Source organism: Schistocerca gregaria, chromosome 8, assembly GCF_023897955.1.
Source record: "Schistocerca gregaria isolate iqSchGreg1 chromosome 8, iqSchGreg1.2, whole genome shotgun sequence".
NCBI lineage: Eukaryota > Metazoa > Arthropoda > Insecta > Orthoptera > Acrididae > Schistocerca > Schistocerca gregaria.
In genome coordinates, this window is record NC_064927.1 from 89439611 (window position 1) to 89463536 (window position 23926).

The window sequence follows — 23926 nt, forward strand, 5'->3', positions numbered from 1 at the left end:
ACATTCTACAAAGAATTATTCAGAGGCCAAAGAAGTTACACATAAATTGGCCCAACAGGCACATGTCTGTAGGAGTTGCCAGAGGATATTGAAAAGTCTTAATTCGAACATTTGACAGTCCTGCAGCAGTTGTGGAAGAATGACAGTCAAAACTTGTAGATTACTGCATGTGGATTTTGAATAACATTTACAATGATTTAATCAATTATTGACAATATAATATATTATAATTATTGACCATATCATTTAAAGTGGCCGCAAGGGGACATATACACACAAAAGGGTTTAAAATTTACTAACTTTCAGGTGTAGTGACTCCTCCTGACAGAAGAGTTGAAGGGGATGGAAGAAGGGTGAAGGAAAATGACTGGAGAGGTTTAGGGAAAGGAGTACAGTTCAGAAAAGTTGTCCAGAACCCCGGGTCAGGGGAGACGTACTGGATGTAGTGAGGGTAGATCGACTGTTGTGACTGTACTGTATGAGATTTGAAAACCTTAGAGCTATGATTTGTTAGACCCTTTCCATTATATGAGTGGTGAAGCATGCTTTCATTTTCTGGCCATGTGAATTCACAGAACATGAAGTGCTGACCAACAGAGAACCCTCCATGATGAAAACATTGGTGTTCAATGTGGTTGCACATATGGAAATTTTTAATACATTTTGTGCTCAGCTCACTGAACATGAAGGACAATACTGCCTCTTCCAGCAAGAAGGGGAAGCATGCCACACATATAAGGCACCCCTTGGACAATTCCATGATGTCTTCACTGAGGAACGAACTTTTGGCAAACATTTATGGTCACCATGTGTGCTGGATGTAACATCATGTGATTTTTTTTCCTGTGGGAACACTTGAAGAGCAAGGTCTATGAAACAAATCCACACACAATACAGGAAGTGAATCACAACAGCAGCCATGAAGTTGCTGTCATTGATATCCGAACTCTACACTGGGTATATCTGAAAATACTTAGGCGTGCATAGCTGTATATTGATGTTGCAGGTGGTCACGTTCAGCATCTTCTGAAAATGTCTTTTTCAGTGTTTTTTTCATTGTAAATAAATGGGAAGTCCACTTCCGCTCTTTGTTTCTGTAATTTCACTGCATTTCCTTTATGCTGTTATCTGTGCCACCCTGTAGTTTCACATTTTTATTCCATTTCATTTCACACCATAGTAAATGAACTCTGTATGAGCCACTAGCCCAGAGCAAATCTTTCAGTTGGACCCCATTTTAACAACTTTGATGTCCTGAGTCGACAGCATCCTGCATATCCAGAGGGTCACCCATTCACATACTAACCAGACCTGATGTTATTTGATTTTGTTGATCAGGTGGGAAACAATGTTTCCAACTACATGAGATGCTGTAGAGATTCATCACCAATGTTGTCATGAGTTTCTGCTGTGTCTTTTCTTTGGCTTAATGGCATTATCACACATTCACCCACATTTAGAGATAGCTGTCATTCAGGGAAGTAAGGAGAGCTACTGCCTAACTTTGAATGAAGTTGTTTTGGGCATTGCATCCCATCAGTCTGTAAAACTAAGTATGAACTATAAAATGACTGACTTGTAGCAAAATACTTAAATCAGCAATTTTGTAGGGTTTCGGAGATGCTCTACTAGGGATCATATCATGGCAACATTGTTGCACATGCAGAAGTTGTGCAATGGGTTCCCTAGTACCACGGTGAGTGTGGAATTACCTGATGCCACTATATAGTACTTAGACAACTGCAATCCAGGATCTGTGCAGTGGGTGAGCTCGTGACATCCCTGATGGTTTGCTGTGGCAGTGCTGCAGCAGCTTGAAGCATTGGTGTCTTCATTCACCTAGTAGTGTTTCAGATGCACAGCATAACAAGGCTCCTGGCTAGCAAAAGTCGGCTACAGCACATGGCAGCTGGCAGAAACATGCAGGCACTGTGAGTTGAACCCAGGATCTTCAAAGACTGGCCACAGTGTCGAGCAACAGCACCCACCAGATGACCTCGCCTCGCCGGGTTCAGAAAGGTCGGAACTAGCTGACTGATCGTAGGTGCGCACCTTCACCCAATTGTTCACGCTGCTCAGTAAGGCTGGAGTAGATCAGTTGTACATTCAAATGATGTCTGGCACAAAGACACTGTAAGTTGAATGCGTGGTACTGAAGGGTTGCTGCTACCTGCTGACCTGTTAAGGAAATTTTCTACATACGGGAAACTATTTTTTGAAGCTTTGTTCTGCATTTCAATGCTTTTTCTGTGTGTAAAATGCACCTTAATTTAGTTGTTAGGGTTTAGTAGCCAACTGCTTTTTTATGCTCCATAAATTCTTTCACAATCGTTCTGTTCTTACACACATTGTCAGTTGATGAAATAATATTCAGACTACTTTTGGTGACCAGAATGTAAGTCGTACTGAGTGCTGAAGTGAGGACTGTAGCAGTGTCATTCTCTGTAATATGTTCCTTCTGTGCTGTCAAGCAAGTTGTCATGACAGAAGATGCCACACTTGTAACCAGATGACGATGAATGTGACAAATAAGATTTTGATGGTCTAAGAGTTTCATAAATTATTTTGCACAGTTGTTATGATGATTCTTATGGTAAGGCCACTCGAGATGCATTTTTCAAGTTTTCTGAAACTTGATTATCTATACTTGGCTAATTAAATACTGTTCTAAATTCTGAATCGTGTACAAATGTCATTTTTATTAGATATGTATCATTCAGCAATCTGTTTTCAGGCTGATGCTATTAATTGCTATTTGTAATTGCAGGCAACTGTTCTATTTGGGGGGGGGGGGGGGGGCTGTTGCAAATGATCAACATGTAGGCGTACATACAAAATAATTTGTTAATCATTATTATGTGCTTTTCAGTTATTATAATGTTGTTCTACCAAGAACTGACGGAAGATTCTGTTAATATGATAAAATGTGCCACAACAGCACAATTATCTGTCTTTTATAGTAGATTACTGAGTTATATATTAAAAACAAAGATTCCAAGACTTACCAAGCGGGAAAGCGCCGGCAGACAGGCACATGAACAAAACACACAAACACACACACAGAATTACAAGCTTTCGCAACTGGCAGTTGCTTCGTCAGGAAAGAGGGAAGGAGAGGGAAAAATGAAAGGATGTGGGTTTTAAGGGAGAGGGTAAGGAGTCATTCCAATCCCGGGAGCGGAAAGACTTCCCTTAGGGGAAAAAAAGGACAGGTGTTGTGTGCGAGTGTACACCTGTCCTTTTTTTCCCCTAAGGGAAGTCTTTCCGCTCCCGGGATTGGAATGACTCCTTACCCTCTCCCTTAAAACCCACATCCTTTCATTTTTCCCTCTCCTTCCCTCTTTCCTGACGAAGCAACTGCCAGTTGCGAAAGCTTGTAATTCTGTGTGTGTGTTTGTGTGTTTTGTTCATGTGCCTGTCTGCCGGCACTTTCCCGCTTGGTAAATCTTGGAATCTTTGTTTTTAATATATTTTTCCCATGTGGAAGTTTCTTTCTGTTTTATTTACATCGTCATTAAAAAGATTACTGAGTTAAAAATATTGTGCATATTATCTGTGGAATGTAAAACTAACTAACTACACCACTGGCAGACAGCAACTGTGATATACTCCCATAAAAAAAATATTCACTGATGAGGCAAAGTGTCAGTATTTTTGCATCTTTTGTACTTCCAAGCTTAAAGTTTATACTGAGGTAGTATGCAGCTTGTGAGATTAATATTACTCTGGTGTGTGTGTGTGTGTGTGTGTGTGTGTGTGTGTGTGTGTGTGTGTGTGTGTGTGTGTTTTTCATACTTTGCAGCAATTGAAGTGTTGGATATTATTTAGCAGGTGATCAAGCTTTTTGTTGTACAGGAAAGAGGACAAAACCCCTGTGGGATGAAGGTGTGAACAGTAAGTTGGTATTTTGTGCCTTGTGTGGAGAATGGTGTTCCCAATTGCATCACGTACTGAAGTCTGCTGATTTTAAAAGCACATGCTTCTTGTGTTTTTTGTGTTGATGTTACTGACACTGTCGGATTTAAATTTTTGTGGTTATCATTCCATTGAGTCTATTAATAATCTCTTATTTGGGCTGTGTTAATTTGTGTTATAATAAAACTCTGAAGCAAATTTACCTTGTGAGATTATGCAGTCATATTTTTTCCACATTGTGATTACAAAAATGATGTAACTGTTAATATGTTCATAACTTTTTCTTATTTCTATGGAAAGATTGTCATTCTTTTATTGGTACCCCATTTGATAAATGGCTTAACACTGGACTAATTGTAATAAATGTAGAATTTACAAGTACTTATCTGCCACCCTCCACCAGCATTTTTTCCAGTTTGGCATGAGCATTTGTGTGTAAGTGTGGCTTTCTTTATGTTCTTACCCATGGTAGTGATAAGATGTCTCCAACAAGTTTATTGTTAGCATACATAAAACTATAAAATTACATGAAGCTCCAACTTACTGGATATTTCATATTATGAACATTTAAGTGTGAAAGACTTTTCACCATAGTTGTCAGCTAATCTCTTGCAGATCTGAATTGTTTTGTTATCTAAAATTGTGGCACATTTTTCAATATTTGATACTGTGATATTTTGGCTGAACTAACATTATAAAGATAGTAAAGACTGATACCATCTAGAAAATGTAAATACAATCAGACACTGATGGTACAGGAAATGGGGTTCACACTGTACTGTAGTTTCAGGCTGTAGTGGAAAATTCTCATACGGATATGAACAGCAAACTGCTGCAACCTTGAACAAAGATTATCGATAACATTCAGTCTGTGAGCTCATAAATTGTCCACTTCTAAAAAACATAAATTTTATTAAGAGAAAACAATAGTTTTTATGCCCACTGGCATAGCTAATTATTTCACTATTCAAAAGAGTGTCTAGTGTAAGGTGTACCTTGAGTAACAGCAATGGCAAATCTGAAACAATTTGTACATCTTCAAAATTGAGAAGATAACAAGCAGTACTTTGGCACACCTAGAGATCATCTACTGGTATATACAGACTGTGTACACATTGCTTAGCAGACATGAAGAAGAGAATAGAATAGAATATTTTTATTAGCCTTTCAGTATTTTTCATACAGTTGGCTTCGTCAAAGTTTACAGAGGGTTTTACTTTCAGTACGATATTCAAATAGTTACAGAAAGGGGAGAAAAGGAACTAAAGACGTATTCTTCCGCATTAAAACAATGTTTTATACAATAATTAAATACACACATAAGAAAAGAATCACAGTAAATAACTAGCTTATATAATATCAAAACATTTTCTTCATAACTTAGGTAAAACATATATTTTGATGATTAGTTTCTAAGAATTCTTCAGTTGTATAGAATTTGTTGTTTTTTAGCCAGGTTTGCAATGTATTCTTATATTTATTTAGTGGTACTGTATGAGCTGAGCATGGTAACTTGTTGAAAAATTTTATGCTTAAGTGCTTATAGTTATTAGGACTTCAGCAAGTCTTGTGGAAAGCAAGTCCAGCAGGTGTTTCTTGTACTGTGTGCATGCGCATCACATCTCATGTTCAATTTTTTCAGATTTTCTCTGGCATGCTTGGCACTGTCATTACGCCAAGAGATTTAAAATAATTTCTGCAGGACTCTCTGGGTGCTAACCCTTCCATGCACCTGATTGCTTTCTTTTGCCATCTGAAAATACATTCAGCCCCTGTGGAGTTATGCCAAAGCAATATTGCATATTGTAGTTGGGAATGAAGAAAAGCATAGTATGAGTGGAGTAGAAATTGCTTGCTCACACTATTTCTTAATTTATACAATAAGAAAAGTACTCGTGCTAGTTTACTACATAGATAATAGGTGTGTCCTTCCCATGAGAGCTTTTGGTCAATGATTAGTCCTTGTAATTTCACTGTTTTGCTTTCATTTTTAGTTACTTTGAGATTAAATATTATTTCTTCTGTTTCTGTTTGATTTATGCACATATGGTTAGCCTGACACCAGTAGCTAGCCATTTGCATCAGTTCTCTATTTTTGTCCAGTACATTCTGTAAGTTCTTTCCTGTACTTACTAATGTCATATCGTCAGCATATAGTATGTTCTTACACGCTATGTAATTCGAGAAGTCATTAACATAGACAATGAGCAGAAAAGGTCCAAGAACAGAGCCTTAGGGTATTCCTCTTTCTATAGGGAGTATTTCTGACCTCTGCTTTTTTGCATATACAAGTTGTAACCTATTGCTTGGATAAGATTTGAATAGACAGAGTGTATCATCTTCAGTGCCATAGTATTTTAACTTTTTGATGAGTATGTCATGTGACACCGAGTCAAATGCTTTACTTAGGCCAATAAGTGATCCAGACATTGATACCCTTTTTTCATCCCCTTCATGAACATTGCTCACCAAAGATTCTACTGCTTTTACAGTTGATAGGTGTGACCTGAAGCCAAACTGTTGTTCATTTAAAATTTTGTTGGTTTCAAAATACCTGTTATATCTGCTTATGTACACAATTTTCTACTAACTTGGATATGATTGGTACTATTGAAATGGGTCTGTAGTTATTTTGGAGGTTTCTTTTGCCTTTTTTATACACAGGCACTGTAACTTTGAGCTTAAGACAGTCTGGGAATATTCCTTCATTACTTTTAAGAGAATAAATGGCATACAAGCAAGTAAGTCATGTTGTTACATGGCACTGTGACAGTATAAAGGTTCTTTCAGTTCTGCTCAGTCTTCTGCAGTCATTCCTCATGACTTCATCTTTAGGGCCAGTAATATTTTAAATTTGTTTATATTTTGCACTGACATTCCCTCTCTTCACTGATTTCTCCCAAAAAATACCAGGTATCACAGCAGAAAAGGTATCTAATAGCTTACAGATGACTGGTTTTGAACTTGAAAAAGTGACTAACTATTTCCTTCAAATTGTAAACGAATTTAACACTACAGGACCATTTTAAAGCAGATCCTTCTCATAGTGTCCAGCAGTGCATGTGTTCCTATTTGTGTAAGTAAAATGATGCTATCAGATACTGCATATTTGTTTCACAAATAGACTCTTCACATTATTTCACATGTATCCCATCTTAGTTTTGGGTTCCTATCTTCTTCTAAAACTAAAAGGAATGATGTTGCCTCAGTCTGTACAAAAGAAATAACACTTCACACTTAAAAGATGAAACCCATCTACAGTTACCATGGCATCATCGTTACTCCCAGTTTTCCAGCCACAGATTTTGTTACACGTGGGAATTCATGGGGTGTCAAATCTGGCAAAGAAGATAGATGTTGCAGCAATTCATGTTTGATAGAGGAACTCCCTCAGTTTTCCCATTGTCAGCCTAATTTTCCTATTGGGAGATGGTTTATTTTCCTTTCCTTTTGAATGGCATATTCTGTTTACACATTTGTTTCATCCAAGAGGCTTGTGCAGTCTTTTCAAGGCAATGAGTAAAAATAGCTCTTTTTGCATTGCAGGAGTATCAGCCGTAATCTTAGTATCAGCAAACAGAATTGGCTTCATACTCCTTTTCTTTAGAACCATAACTTTCACATATTGCTTTCACTGCTGTTTCATTTCTTGCATGAAGCAGTTGAACAGTATTTCATCAACAGTAATAAATTGGGGCACACAGTCAGTCAGGTTACTTTTAAAATGCTGGGTGTGCATATTTAAAGTTCCAGTTTCAAAATACTGTAGAAAGAGAATCAAAGCTCAAAATGGCATCAAATTTGAACAGTATATTTTTGGTGCAGGGGAAACTCAAGTAACATAAAAATTTAACAAAAACTTTGCCAGTAGATGGTACTGTAAGTGTCTCTACCTACAAGGGATTGGCTACAAATGCCAGATCAGTCACAATATGACAACTATGATTTGAGTTGCACATTACACTACCTGTATTGTTCAGTGTGCATGACTGCACAAGTTTGGCAGGTGACAGTTCTGGCACTGTTAGTTAGGTAAGCTCATCTACCATATCAATGTCATACCACATTGGAGGGGAAAAATCAGTTTGTAATTGTCCTGAGATAATAAAACTGCATAAAAAGCAAGATTGCATTTGTTTTTAATTGTCTTACCACCAAAAACCTTATGAAAAAGCAAAATTACTTTGGTTTCAAACTGTCATGAGACTGGCACGAGACATGTTCAGTATGCTGCCCATCTATTTTTGCCAGTACCTGAATCTGGAAAACGTTCCACAACAGCTCAGAGCGTCATGGGTTACATTTGGAATATTTTATGCAATGTGTGTTTTCGATTCAACTGGAGAACCAAACACATTTTTCAGATAACCACACAGACAGGAGTCACATGTATTAAGATTAGGTCATCTGGATAGCTAGGCTCTAGGGAAATGACAGCTGATAATTCTAGCATTTTCAAAATTCATCTGCAGCAGCTGCTTCACTGGCTGTTCAAGGTGTAGAGGAGTGCCGTCTTGCATAAAAATGATCATATCCACACATTCACACAGTTGAATGCTTGGAATGGCATTGGTGTACAGAGTCTCATAGGTTTACCAGTGACAGTACAGGTCACAGGACCTGGAGGACTCATCAACTTGAAAAAAATGTGATCCTACAACAAATAGTGCTGTCAACACAGACCAAACAGTCACCTTTGTAGAATGGAGTGGTACCATTTCTTGTGTGCACAGATTTTCCATTACCCATATTCTACAGTTCTGTGTATTGACATAGGCTTGGGGATAGAAATGGGCATTCTGTCCACAGAATGTTCCATTGCCATTCATTGTCCAGTTCTTCTGTTTAAGAAATTTCAGAGTGAGCTTGCTGGCAGGTCAGCAGGAAATAGCCCCTGAACATGGGTGATTTTGTATGGATTGTAATGCAGTCTGTTTCATGCTCACAGGCATGTCCAACATTTGGAAAATTCCCAGTGCACTGCATGTTCGCACACCACTGCTTGAGCCCTTTGACAGATGTCAGATCAACTGCTTTCCTCCCGCTGCCACACTGCACTTCAAAAGAACTTGTCTTTGTGAATATTGTAATTATTTTCTCCAGTCCCTTAGTAGACATAAGACGAATGCCTTTTTTCATACCCTTCAGTGTCCTTAATAGAAGAGCTTTACCAGTAGCACGCAATTCTTCGTGAAGACAGTCGTGTTGCATGTCTTGGAGGCCATGTGCTGCACATCTGTGGTGTACGTATTCTGGTGCTTACAGTGCCATCTATTGGTCAAATTTTCATGGGTTTTTTTCCCCACAACATTTACTCCTGCACCAATAATATTGTGCTCAAATTTGACATGATTCTGAGCAATGGTTATCTTTCTACAGCATTTTGACACTGGAATTTTAATGAAGAACATCATGTAGTTCAAAATTATATGTAAATGCATTTCTGCATTAATTGTTGGTGAGCATTCGACAAATGCGGCATTCAGGTGTGTAAAACTTATTCATGGTTAATTTTTCATATCAACTGTACTGTACACATTTTTCCTTTTGCTGATATGTAGCTACACTTTTGTGATGTCCTTAAAGTGTTTGAATTCCTATGTGGCTACACTTCTTTTAAAGGTGTTCACATGTTTCGCAACTGTTGAAAGTGGAGTAGCTCCTTATAAAACTTTCCCAACTTTGGATGTACTATAATCCAAAACAAAGAATTTTATGATGGGTTGATATTTCAGTTTTTAACATAACTACTGTACTTAAAAAATTTGTATCAACAGAACCGTTCCACAGATCAGGTTTGACACATGACTTTTGTTGTTTATGGAATATAAGGAAAATAAATGTTCATTGACATCAACAAATCTACAAGTCCATGAAATTCTCACCTTGCCCTTACTATCTGACTTATGTCATAATTGAACCAGTGTCCTGTGGATGTTCAGTTGGTGTAAATTTTGAATGTTTGTGTATGTGATGCAAGAAATGATGATTCCTAAGCTTTTTAATACAGTGATACATGTGAAATATTGATGCAACAATTCAAGAAAAGCAGTTTGTGTGGCAGCACCATTGCAAATACATATTTGGTAATGAACAATGGAACAGAATATTTTTTCACCAACATGTTAAATACATTGTGAGCAAATGATTAAAAGTCTGTACTGTATATAAAGCACTGTCATTTAGTTCACACAATGGATATCATCATCATCATTTTGTAGTACAGGTCTAGGTGGTGAAATAATTTTTTTAACAGGCTTCTTGGCTTTGTTGCCAGCACGGGCAAAATGAAAGTGATGAATCTCTGAAACAAAATAATAGTGATCGAGGAATTTTTCAAAAGTAACTAGAACTAAAGAGGAGGGTAAAGTGGCTAACTGACCACATATAAATAACTTGTTAACAATTTATGAAAAATGAAACTTCTCATTCTGTCTAGCAATGAGCATTAGAAACAATTGTCTTCCATTAGAAAATGGATAACCATAAAAATTTGTGGGTCTGACCAATTACAGTGCTTTAAATATTCCTGGATATGGAAGCTTCTTGCATGAGCACAAAGCACCCAATAGCACTTCCCTCTAAAATATCATCTGTGCAGCCACTGATGCTATAAAACTTCAGGAAATAAATGCTTCAAAATTACTGTACATGCTTTAATATTTATGAATTACCCTTTGAATAAATTTTGAGTGTCAGGTTTAGATCTGTTGATAGCACAAAATACTTCATGGGAAAACTGCTCCAATAGTTCATTGCAATGCATAAGTGATAGAAAAAAAATGACTATACACTACTGGCCATTAAAATTGCTACACCATGAAGATGACATGCTACAGACATGAAATTTAACTGACAGGGAGAAGATGCTGTGATGTGCAAATGATTAGCTTTTCAGAGCATTCACACAAAGCTGGCACCGCAACATGCTGACATGTGGAAAGTTTGCAACCGATTTCTCATACACAAACAGCAGTTGACCGGTGTTGACTGGTGACATATTGTTGTGATGCCTCGTGTAAGGAGGAGAAATGTGTAACATCACCTTTCGGACTTTGATAAAGGTCGATCGCAATTGCAGTCTATTGTATTGTGACATTGCTGCTTGCATTGGTTGAGATCCAATGATTGTTAGCAGAATTTGGAATCGGTGGGTCCAGGAGGGTGATATGGAACACCGTGCTGGATCCCAACGGCCTCATACCAGTAGCAGTCAAGATGACAGGCATCTTATCCGCATGGCTGTAATGGATTGTGTAGCCACATCTCGATCCCCGAGTCAACAGATGGGGACGCTTGCAAGACAACAACCGTCTGCACGAACAGTTTGACGTTTGCAGTAGCATGGACTGCCAGCTCAGAGACCATGGCTATGGTTACCCTTGATGCTGCATCACAGACAGAAGTGCCTGTGATGGTGTACTCAATAACAAACCTGGGTGCATGAATGGCAAAACGTCATTTTTTCGGATGAATCCAGGTTCTGTTTACAGCGTCATGATGTTCGCATCTGTGTTTGGCAACATCACGGTGAACGCACATTGGAAGCGTGTATTTGTCATCGCCATGCTGGCGTATCACCTGGCGTGTTGGTATGGGGTGCCATTGGTTACATGTCATGATAATGCACGGCCGCATGTTGCAGGTCCTGTACGGGCCTTTCTGGTTACAGAAAATGTTTGTTGCTCAGTTGGTAGAGCACTTGCCAGCGAAAGGCAAAGGTCCCGAGTTCGAGTCTCGGTCGGGCACACAGTTTTAATCTGCCAGGAAGTTTCATATCAGTGCACACTCCGCTGCAGAGTGAAAATCGCATTCTGTAAAATTTGATTGTTTCTAATGTCTGCATTTTTCATTTATCTCCCAAAGTACACACATAAGTCCATCTTCATGCATTTAGTTAATAACAATGGAACTGCTTGCTTATGAAAAGGAAGGGCATATAATCACTCACCATTTAGAATATCTCTGGAAATGAAAACATTGTGTAAATTTGTGTGATGCTCTTCCCTTCAATTATATGATGCTTCAGAATTCTTATACTTGGAACCTTAAGACAAACAGCTGCACTTAATGGAAATGATGCCTGCAGAAGCTCTCTGTAAATGCATAATAAATTTGAGTTTGGTATGACAATGGATTTTATCTCCAGAGACATTCTCAAAAGCCTATTATTTCTTCAATGGCAGCCATGAACAGTTTCAAAATGTTTAATCCGAACAGTAAATGTACTGTGGCTCTAAGATGGTTGCTTATCTTTCAATTTAATGTCTCTTCAGCAACTTGTGCCTCAACTTCACGAGTTGTTTTCTGGAGTATCTTCTCATAATTGAGAGCCCGTTGAGGCACCCAGTAATCTACAGAGATCATTTGTATTCATGCCAGTTAAATTATCAGAATTAAATTAAATCTCACAGTTTCTACTTGTCACTTTTCTATTCCTCCAAACCTAATGGTAGTGGTAGCAGTAGTACTATGCACACAGTGAATACATAGCAAAACTACAATCTGTGATTCAGCCCTTGGCCAAACTGAACGAAGAGGCACAAAGCCTCTTTGTGTGTGTGCTGTGTAACCACGATGTACAAAATATACTTACCTTTTTGAGACATTCATGAGGTGTCCTTGTGAGAGAAACATTCAGAACTACTCAAGCTTCTTGTGACATGCACTTCAGTTCCCCATCCCCAGTGATTGCTACAACTGCATTAATTTCACTGCAGAACTCTAAATGCCCCTTTCACAACTCATATATTTCCCCATAAATTCTGTCATTAATAATAAATTGTCCTTTTATGTATTTTTCATTCATAATGGTGCTGATTTCTCTTACATCATTTGCTGATACTATTATTACCTTGTAATAATCTGATCATAAATGAATGTATGTTTCACTAATCATTTTGTGGGCTGAAATTAACCAGTTTGTCTCTCTTTTCATATCCTCTGGTTTCGCTACAATTTATGAACTTCAAGCATCCTATGCCCTGATTCATGTTGTTGTTGTGATCTTCAGTCCAGACACTGGTTTGATGCAGCTCTCCATGCTACTCTATCCTGTGCAAGCTTCTTCATCTCCCAGTACCTACTGCAACCTACATCTTTCTGAATATGTTTGGTGTATTCATCTCTTGGTCTCCCTCTACAATTTTTACCCTCCACACTGCCCTCCAATAGTAAATTGGCAATCCCTTGATGCCTCAGAATATGCCCTACCAACTGATCCCTTCTTCTAGTCGAGTTGTGCCACTCTCTCCAATTCTGTTCAATACCTCCTCATTAGTTATGTTATCTACCCATCTAATCTTCAGCATTCTTCTGTAGCACCACATTTTGAAAGTTTCTATTCTCTTCTTGTCTAAACTATTTATCGTCCATGTTTTACTTCCATACAAGGCTACGCTACCTGCTTCATATAATGTGTATATTATCAATTTTTGTTTGAGAACATCTTTCTAGGCAGTCTTCACATTGATGTGTTAACTGGTTTTATGTGTTGATTTTCATTCCATTCTAACCTTATACAAATTAATGGTTTTTTAACCAACAGTAAGAGAACACTCTGAACTTCTGTTCCATTTTCATTAGGTTATTGCCAGACTGGGAGTGACTCATTTTGGAATCCTTCATAGAATAATTGTTGATATTTAGGGATATATACTGGAATGATCATTCAAAGCAAAAACGTCCATTAAACATGGACTGTAAAATGCATGTTTTAAGATCTATGAGCACTTGCTCATTAAAGGAGATCTATTTCACATAGCAGAGATGAAGTGCTCATAACTCTTAAGGTATGCAGTTTAGAGCCTATGTTTACTAGACTTTTTTTGCCTGAAATAATCATTCCTATAGTATCCCTGAGTACTGAATATTTCCGTGGGACATTTTTTTTAATTACTATTATTTAAAAGTTAATCAGTGCCAAACCATAGACCCCAATGACTTTCTGTTACACATGTTTTCAAAAGTGAATGCCATTATATTAAATGGGTTGATGTTTAGTGGCTTATTATATAATGTTGAATGTGTCCTATTAGCTTAACATACTGATTATATATTGTCACATATCACACCACAATTACAATTGTTCGTTATTTTTAAGTTTTGAGTGACTTTTGTGTGTACGTTAGATTTATTCACAAATTTCCTGATTTTTCTTCAAATGCAAACATATAATTTGCTTATATTTAATCTTATCATCCACAGGTTTTTTGCACGACCAAAGAATGAGGCAGAGGGTTTGCTTCTCGGCTCAGATGACCCAGATGATATTGATGTAGACTTCAGTGGCTTTGATAAAAAGAAGCAAGATGTTATACAAATGACACCAGTTTGAAGCTTTATGTGTCTCAAATGTGTTTCTTGCCATAAAGATAGGTCATTGCAGACTGCAGGAGACCTGCATGTTGTCTTGATCCATGATTCGGGCACAGGTGTTCCAACTTAGTCACTAAAAAATTATACCTCATGTGAATGAAATTCTGGCATTTTCTTGTAATGCTTGTCTTCCTATACTTAAACTGAACAGTTAAGATTACAGAGCTGAAACCACATGTAACCTCTCATGTTTGTAAAGTAAAATAAATAACTTATAAGGAAATGGATTTTGTGATGTATTAATAGTACTTCAGTTGTTTCACAGACCATAGAAACATTGTACTCCTTGTATTAGCCAACCACAATATCATTGCCCATGGGAATGAGGGCACTATGGTCAGCTTATTGAATGTTTTATCATGACATTTCATGAGGACACACTGAAAAACTTGATAGTGTTGTCTTTAAATCATTCATAGTGCCATGCATTTTTCTGAGTCACCACTATGCTTGTTTACTGTACACTGTGTGTTACCGATAATGGCCATGAGAGGCCAAGTGCAATAATATTGTGGTCGGGTAGTAACTACTGACTACATTTGCAACAGTTTTATTTATTTACAAATGACTTGATTGTGATAAAAGCAGTTGTATGTACCTATGGCCACAATATCTGGCTAAAAACAGTACTTCTTCTCTTCATCTTAGAAGAGATTATACATGGTAAATCAGTGTGGAAGTGTCTAAACCTTATTATAAGATAAAATATCACTTCAGTTGCTTAAAGTAGCAAAATCTGGTCTTTTAAATCATTCAAGTGACATATATATGGTCTTCATTTTTCATAAGACAAATAATCCATTGCAAAATGTTGCAGGCTGACTGTAGCATTTCCCCACTGCCACCATAATGACCACTAATGAATAATGCTTCTTACTGGCAACCCAGTTTTAAACATTATGTTAGTGAAACCAACCCCAACAATGAATTGCGTACTTAAAATATCAACAAGTGATAATGGTATGAATGTTCTGATATTTACTGTTTTTACTTTTATGTACAAACTAATTATCTTTCTATAATGACAAGTACATCAAGATTCTTACTTTTTATTAATGGTCATTCCAATACATTTTATTAATTTTATGGTGACATTTTCATACATAGCATAAAATTACATGAACACAGTAGATTCATTGAAAATAAAGTTATTTATTAACAGTGTTTATTAAATTGTAAAAATGTTGAAGTGGCAAAAGAAATGCAGAAGAAAGTAAAATTGTATTTAAGAGCTGCATAAAATTGTTTTTATTAAATAACTGACTTTATTACTACATTTTTCTACTATATTATTGTACTGGGAATAATATGAAAAATTGGTTTCTGTATAGCATAGGTACACATGTGTACATATGAGGAAATACAGTGGATATGCGTTCATTGCAGTCTGTTTATAAATAGAAAAGAAACCAGGTTGCAAACTGGATAAAAACCTTTTCTTGCATTTAGCAGTACACAGGTATGCCTTTATAAACATTACAGATGATTATTGTGAGAGATGAAGTTACATCAACACCAGAAAATGCTGTGTTGCCTTACCTTCTTTCTATGTTAAAGATGGTTGAAGCAATGTATAAATATGCATATATAAATCTCAAATGATTACAACTCCTCAGAAACTGGGCATACCATAAATTATATACGTGCACTCTTTCTGGTCTTGGAAGAAATTTATTTTAAAAGGGTAATGTGAATACAGCCAAAGACCTTGCAGTAGTGGTAACACCGGTTCCCATCAGGTCACCAAAGTTAGGTACTGTCAGGCTTGGCTAGCATTTGGATGGGTGACCATCTAGTCTGCCGAGCACTGTTGGCAACTCTTGTGAGGAAAATTAAAGAGCTACTTGACTGAGAAGTATTGGCTTTGGTTACAAAAACTGATAATGGTCAGGAGAGAGGTGTGCTGACCCAACAACCCTCCACATATGCATCCAGTGACGCCTATAGGCTGAGCCTATTTGGATGGATTTTAGACTATGAATATAAGTTATGGGTAGTTTCAACAGGGAGAGAGAATTTTATTATGAAAAGGATAGCTTGTCACCATGTAATAGAGATGGTATGTCACCGATAGGCACAACAGACATCTACAAGACCGTGCTGATTCGTGGTGCTGCATCTCGTGTCCTACATTACTTCTGACAGTCTCTTTGTTGTGCCTATCACTGACTCAGCATCTCTGTTATAAGGTGAGTAACAGTCTACCCTTTTTGCAGTATTGTCATTATTCCATCCTGGATTTTCCATTATTTGATTTCAACAAGGAGAAACACACATTTTATGCACACTAATGTATGAATGAATGCAGCATAAAATGAATGGGGCACTCTTGTCACAGGCCAGGACAAAACTGTCTGCTTCTGGGCTACATAGCTGCCCCCACATCATCACCATCATCATCATCCACCACCACCACCACCACCACCACCACCACCACCGCCACCAACCCCAATGTAAGACTGTTAACTGTGTTAGACATGACACCCTTCAAGCAAAGGAGTTACTTGATCATGCCACCATCAGATAGATAAAAATAGAATGAACTAGTTAAACAACATGTGGGAGAAACATTTAAACAAATTAAGATATCTGCTTGGATATTATATGCAGGAGAATACCACGGGAAAATGATGTCAGGAGAAAATTTTATTGTATTTAAGAATACTGAATTAAGCACGATATGTTTTTCTCCTAACTGAACAGTTTTTCATAGTCACTGATTCTACTAATAGTCACTTCTTTACTGTACTCTTAGTATGGGAAATAACTCTGCAACTGGTTCAGTGTAACCAATTTTATCATACTGATTCCAATACATATTAATTACCTACACATACCAGAAACAGGCCTCAGTGGTCATAACACTAGCTCAAACCCTATGTGTGAAATTTCTTTGTGGCAAGTTAGATAATAAGCACAACTGAAACTTTGATAATTTGAATTAGCGGATTGGTTTTAGCATATTATCAACTTCAGAAATCTGTACAGTAATAAATAACTTTGGTGAAAACAATATGTTATGTTACATAATTTTAGTTCATTATGTAATAATCATCTGTGATAATGATGTTACTTAAGGTATATTTAAACAAGCAGCTGAAAATCACTGCAAATTTTAAAAAAGTGTTAGTTATTACCTAGATCAGGTGAATACCGCATAATGAGTTTTATAAGCAGTATTTATCAGCTGAAACTCTTAAAATATTTAAATAACTTATTCATCAACAATATTATTATTGTAGTCATGTATATATTAAACAAGAAATAGTTGATACATGGTATGACTACTTAATAGGGAAGCAGGTGGGTTTTTTTTCATTGAGGGACAAAAAGAGTACATCAGGTTAACAGCATTTGATTTAGTTGTCTGTATTAATAATTACTTTGACAGTTTTGTCTGTCTCTCCTTAATATCTTGCTCCATTTGAAATCCCGGGAAAGTCAGACTTTGTGATGGGATGTACAGAAGAAAATGAGTGAACGAGAAAAATACAAGGGACATGTCATTCCTTACCTTCTGAAAATGCAGTAGAAACAATTTGTGCTAGTGGCTATTTATTTATTTATTGACATATCCAAAAGAGCAGACATCACATGGAATCTGCAGCTATGATACACATAATGTAAATTGAAACTCGAGGGGGTGGAAAGGGGAAGGAAAAGGAAGGTACTATTGGTGTCAGCTGCATTGGTACTGTATGCATAATCAGCAGCAATGAGTGAAACACCACTAAACAGGAGCCTCTCTTAAAAATGGTTAGCCAGTTGCTGTTATACAACATTGAATCATGATGCACATGTGACCCACTGCTACCAATAATTTCAGTGTTCTGCTCTGCTCTGAACGTTAGTTCATACCTCATTTCTGATCCTGATTTGCATCTTACATTTTCATGTTCTCTTATATTTTGATGAGTGCAATTCCTCTGCTGTACCAATTAGTTTTTCAGAAACTTCTAGTGCATTTATTACTACTGCCAAAATTTAGCTTTGATTTCTGTAATGAAGCTGTGTTCCTGTTCTGAACATACATAGTACAACATAATATTCTATGGCTAAAAAGTTTTTCATGATACAGTCCTTTGATAAAAAGTTGTTTAATTGCCATGTCAAATCCAGATAAAGTCCCAGGCTTTCGATGACTACCTCCATCACCACCATTGTCAGGGGCAAATCTGACTTTCATGAAAGTGGTGAGGCTCCCACTTTTATGTCCAGAGGATGGCATCTGATTGGCTGGATTATGTCACAGCGACATCATGGAGATGTCACATACTGAACTGTCATCCTCTACATCCATAGATTATGTTGGCACACATTATCCAGAGTTGCTTGCGACAGCATCAGTCACTCCAGGCAATGAACTATAAGAAATCTTTGTGTGTTCTTTCCGTGTGAAGTGTACATTTCAGTGCATTGCTAAGTGCATAGCCAGTGTCTCTCTTAAAGTTGTTTTCATTTGTCTAATTTCAACTGTTTCCCTCATTCAGTGTGTAAGCAAGAATTGTTTTATATGTTCAAAGAAAACCTTGTGTTTATTTAAGAGGCTATGCTTCTCCACTACAGATACTTTAAAATTCCTGCATTTAAGGTGGCATCTAAACTGACCACACAAAACTTATGTTGCTCGCTCAAGGAATGTCATAAGCCCCAGCACTGTCAGGCCAAGATTATCTTTAATGGGTCACAGATTTTGGATAATTTTGCTGGGTGGCTAGTATATACTATGTTGGTATGGTCCCTTGCCTGTTGGGACTCTGCCTATCTTACTAGTTGTTACACCAAAGTCATCAAATGTGTGCTATTCAATGTACAATGTAAGATGCCAATGATATTAAAGGATAGATTGCTACTAACCACATAGAGCAAGCATTGAGTTGCATATAGGCACAATGAAAAATAATGGTAGAAATGTCTGCCTTTCGCAGGACACACACACACACACACACACACACACACACACACACACACACACACACAGACAGACAGACACACACAGAGAGAGAGAGAGAGAGAGAGAGAGAGAGAGAGAGAGAGAGAGAGAGAGAGCAGGAAGTTATGCAATATGGTGTATTGTTCTTGCTAGGTATGTTTCTCACTTTCACTGTGCTATTGAAATATGTTCCTTTTAATGTTCCACACTTCGGATCTGAGGAGGAGGAGGTTACCCAGAACTTGTCATGAGATGATGGATAAAATTTCTTTAACCATCAAGATAAGTGTATAAATATTACACTCACAGATTTCTTTAGAGGGTTTTTGTTGTTCCACCATATAGGATAGTGAAAGGCAATTCATCACTATTAAAATACTCCAGATCTTCCACAGTTCATTGTTGGAAGGGTCACGGTGGGCTTGTTCTTCAATCCACACTGCAGTGGTTGCCTTGAAAGACCAGGGGGCCGTTGCAGCCAACTGGTATACTGTTACTTTCTTTCCTTCAGTTTTACAGGTATCTCAGAGGAGATCCAGTGAAGTCCAAAGATGGTTCCTTTGTGAAAGAAAATCAAGGAGTGTTGCCCAAATTTCATTCTTGCACCACTGGAAAAATGAGTAATACAGATATTACTGTTAATGTAATTGAGAACCAGCTGAAATTGTTACAGCTGAACAAAGCTCCAAGGCCCCATGGAATCCCTCTCAGATTGTTTATTGAATTTTCAGCTGAGTTAGCTCCCCCTTAACCATAATATATTGTAGATCCCTTGAACAAAAAGTCTTGTCCTATGGTTTGAAGAAAGCAGAGGTCACACTGGTCTACTTGAAGGTTAGCAGAAGTGATCCACAAAACAACCGTCCAATATCCTTATGACTGCGTGTTGTGTGATGTCCTTAGGTTAGTTAGGTTTAAGTCGTTCTAAGTTCTAGGGGACTGATGACCATAGACGTTAAGTCCCATAGTGCTCAGAGCCCAATATCCTTGACACTGGTTTGTTGTCAAATCTTACAATATATTCTGAACTTAAATGTAATGATTTATTTCAAACATAATGACCTCCTCCATGCCAACCTGCACAGACTCTGAAAACATAGACCGTGTGAAACTGTAAGTATGCATTTCCCAGATGACATCCTTAAATGTATGGATCAAGGTTTCGGTACAGAGGAGATAGTACTTTAACCTGGATGGAGAGTCATTGACAAAAGTAGAAATTATTTAAGGGGTTGCCCTTAGAATGGCATTGGGTCCCATGCTGTCCATGTTGTATATTAACAAGCTACAGAGAATATTCAAGTGTAATTTCAGACTTCCTTTGTAGATGAGATACTTACATATACTGAAGTATTGTCTGAAAATATCTGCACAAATATTGTTTCATCTTGATAAGATTTCAAAGTGGTGAAAAGATTGACAACTTGCTTCATGTTCATAAAAGTAGAATTTTTCGCTTTCTAAAATGAAAAATGTAGTATCCTATGACTAAAATATCAATGACTCACAGTTAAAATCTGTTCACTTCTAAAAATATCTGGTTGTATTAGTTTATAGGGGTATGAAATGGAATGATCACATAGGCTTAGTCATAGGTAAAGCAAGTGGCAGACTTCAGTTCATTGGCAGGATACTAAGGAAATGCAATCAATATACTTAGGAGACTGATTCAAAACATTTTTGTGGCCTGTCCTAGAACACTGCTCAAGCATGTGGAACCTGTACCAGAACAACAGAATATATTAAATGTATGTTAAAAAGGGCAGTACAGATAGTGACATGTTTGTTTGACCCATTGTAGAGCATCACAGACATGCTGGAAGAATAGATGCAAACTACTGTGTGAAAGCCTTCTTGCAGAGTTTCAAGAAAGAGCTTTAAGTGATGAAGTGATGGAATAATGAATACAAAGGGGTCCAGAAAAATGTAGATTCACTTTGATAGTCAATATTAATGGAACAAAATGACATACTACTGCAGTTCTTGCATAGGGGTGGGGAGTTATTTTATGTTTTATAAGTGACCCCCATTAGGAGCCAAACAACGTTGCTGCCGCTGAACTGTTGACCAAACTCCATCTGTCTGTGTTGCCAGTGTGATAGAAGCACAATAAGCCTCAACGGTTTCTTGTAGCTTGTTCAGTTTAATTGGATTCTGTTGATAAACTACATTTTTCAAGGTCCCCCATAAGTGAAAGCAAAGAGGTGTAAAGACTGTGGTGGGAACTCAACTCCTCTTCGACCTATGCATCGCCCACACAGTAGATCAACATATTTGTCGACATGAATGTGAGGATTTTCAGGAGCTCAGGACATGCACTTGTAGTGGTTTACAGTACTGTTCAGTCTGAATTATGCCTCATCAGATCAGATAAACAACCCTGCAAATTGTTCATCCTCACAAAGCATGCCTTCAAACCACTTGCAAAACTCCATCCTTCAATTTGTGTCATCCTCATTCAAGCATGCAGTGATCTTGGAATGTAAACTTTCCACTTTGCACCCTTCAGAATTCATCAGAGGCTTGATTGGCTTACCCTGCTTTCAAGTTCATCTTGCTCCACAGATTTCTGAGATGATCTAGTGAAATGTCGCAACACAACAGCAGTGGAAGCTGGACATGTTGATGTGTTTGATCAGCTAGGCCTTTCCTTATGCAATGAACAGTGCCCAGTGCCATCAGCTTCAAATGTATCCTAAATACAATAAACTGTTGTATGTGTTGGTGGCTGAGTTCTGTACACATTACTCCATTGCTGTTGTGCCTCCATTATGATTTCGTGCTTCCAGAACCACTTCAATATGGCCTTGTGTTGCTCAAATGACAACCTTCTTCATTCATTGCTGCACTGTCATCTGATGGAAAATGTGTACTCTGATCTGCTGAGAATTCAGTGAACTAAGCTACCACACAAAATTGCAACAATATATCATTTTGTTCCAAAGATATAAACAATCAAAAAGTGTCTTCATTTTTCTGTACCCCTCTGTATGTTACAGGCCCCTACATATCACTCCTGTAGGGATGGCAAAGACAAGATTAGACTAATTACAGTGCACACACAGTCATTTAAGCCATCATTCTTCCTGTGCACTGTATGTGAATGCAAGAAGTGGTAATCACTGGTAAAATGGGAAGTACTGTCTGCCATAAACCTCACTGTAGTTTGTAGAGCAGGGATGTGGATGTTGTCCACCCATATCACCAAGAATGCAGAAGATCTCTTATTAAAACATTAAGACCCAGTAGACAGCCCAGACTCGTATAGTTATCAAAGAAAGCATTAATTTTCAGCATATCTCATTAAAGTGCCACAATTTCATGATCCACACTCTCACATTGCGGAAATTAATCTTTCCAGATAAATGGAAGGTTGCTTCATTGCTGAATGTCAGCAATCACAAATGAGGCTGTATGAGAGCTATTTTTCTTCTGTGAGAAAACTGTGACCAGCCCCTTTTGCCTCTATATGTTACAGTTGTGGTTGTCTCCACAACTTGGTGCTTAATTTCCAATATTTTAAGTGCTGGAATGTACCTCTTTAGCAGGTCAACACCCTATGTCCACTCCAGCCATAAAAATCAAAAGTTTCAATTTTTGAAATTTTGTGACAAAACGTACATTGAGAAATCATTTTATACAAAATACTGTTATGAAATCAGACTTTTAAAACATAATTTATTATTGCCACAACAATAAAAACACAAGATTTAATATTAGCTATAAGTGCTACCATCTGTCCCTAAAGTACTTTTCTTTTTTTATTTATGGTAATATACAGTACAAAGTACAATCACCAACAATTTTTACATATTGACAAACACCTTTACCTTTTATCTGTACATGAATGCTTTCATCTGAATTAATCTGGTGATTTTTATGTGTATACAAAATGGTGGAAGAGACAGAAGTCTAATAGGACTTCCCAAAATCTTTATTTGCTACTTCACCAATACTTGATTGCAATTATGCAACACAGAGGGGCATTATGCAGTTGAGCTAGCATCTCTAGATTTATGCAGATGCTGCCCATGATTCAAGCATGGAGCTTACACACATCAAGGTCATGCATTCAGCACAGGCTGTCTGTGTTTAACACTGGCCAAGTATCAATCTCGGTAACAGTTGCTGATCAGCTGCAGCACAGGCAACAGCACTGAATGGAGCTACTGAGCTATACCATGATTGTATGGATGCAAATCTCAACAATTGCAAGAAGTAGCATATATAAATCTATTGAAAGTGTTTCTATAGTGACTGCCTCTGGGGCCAAGAATAATAAAATACCTGTTAAATCAGTTGTGTTGACTGCTCTGTTGGAAGCTCCTGTAGTTTTTATAGGATGTAGTTTGAATTTTAGTGCAGATAGGAATGATACTTCTATTCATGGTAATGGATGGTTTACAGTTGCAATTGTTAGGGGTAGTAACTCTGTGCCTAGTGTACCTCGCGTGGAAAGCTTTTGTGAACATGATGTTATAGCACTCCCACACTGTTCTGGTGCGTGCTAGCTGAAATTAAATCCTGCCACAAGAATTTCATCTTTGGACAAGATGGGGCTCCCTGTCAGTGAGGCATCACTGGATTAGGCATAATGGTGATGAAGAGGCTGTGTTCCTTGGCTTATAGATTGTCTGACCTAATGCCTCTTGACTTTTTCTTTTGAGAGTACATTAAGGACTGATAAAAATTCTGGAAAAG

At 37.5% G+C, this 23926-nt stretch overlaps 1 protein-coding gene across 8 annotated transcripts in view; it reads left to right on the forward strand.

Annotated features, from left to right (window-relative positions):
- LOC126285025 (copper-transporting ATPase 1) overlaps nucleotides 1–14519 on the forward strand; it is a 535387-nt gene extending 520868 nt beyond the window's left edge. For 6 of the 8 annotated variants that reach the window (XM_049984341.1, XM_049984345.1, XM_049984347.1 and 3 more), the window contains one exon: nucleotides 14122–14519. In XM_049984341.1, coding sequence (XP_049840298.1) covers nucleotides 14122–14251 — 130 coding nt within the window. In that variant the 3' untranslated portion in view covers nucleotides 14252–14519. Of the gene's footprint in view, nucleotides 1–3855; nucleotides 4297–14121 lie in introns of those variants that run through there. The other 2 variants (XM_049984343.1, XM_049984349.1) reach the window with 2 other exon arrangements.
- Nucleotides 14520–23926: the final 9407 nt, after the last annotated feature.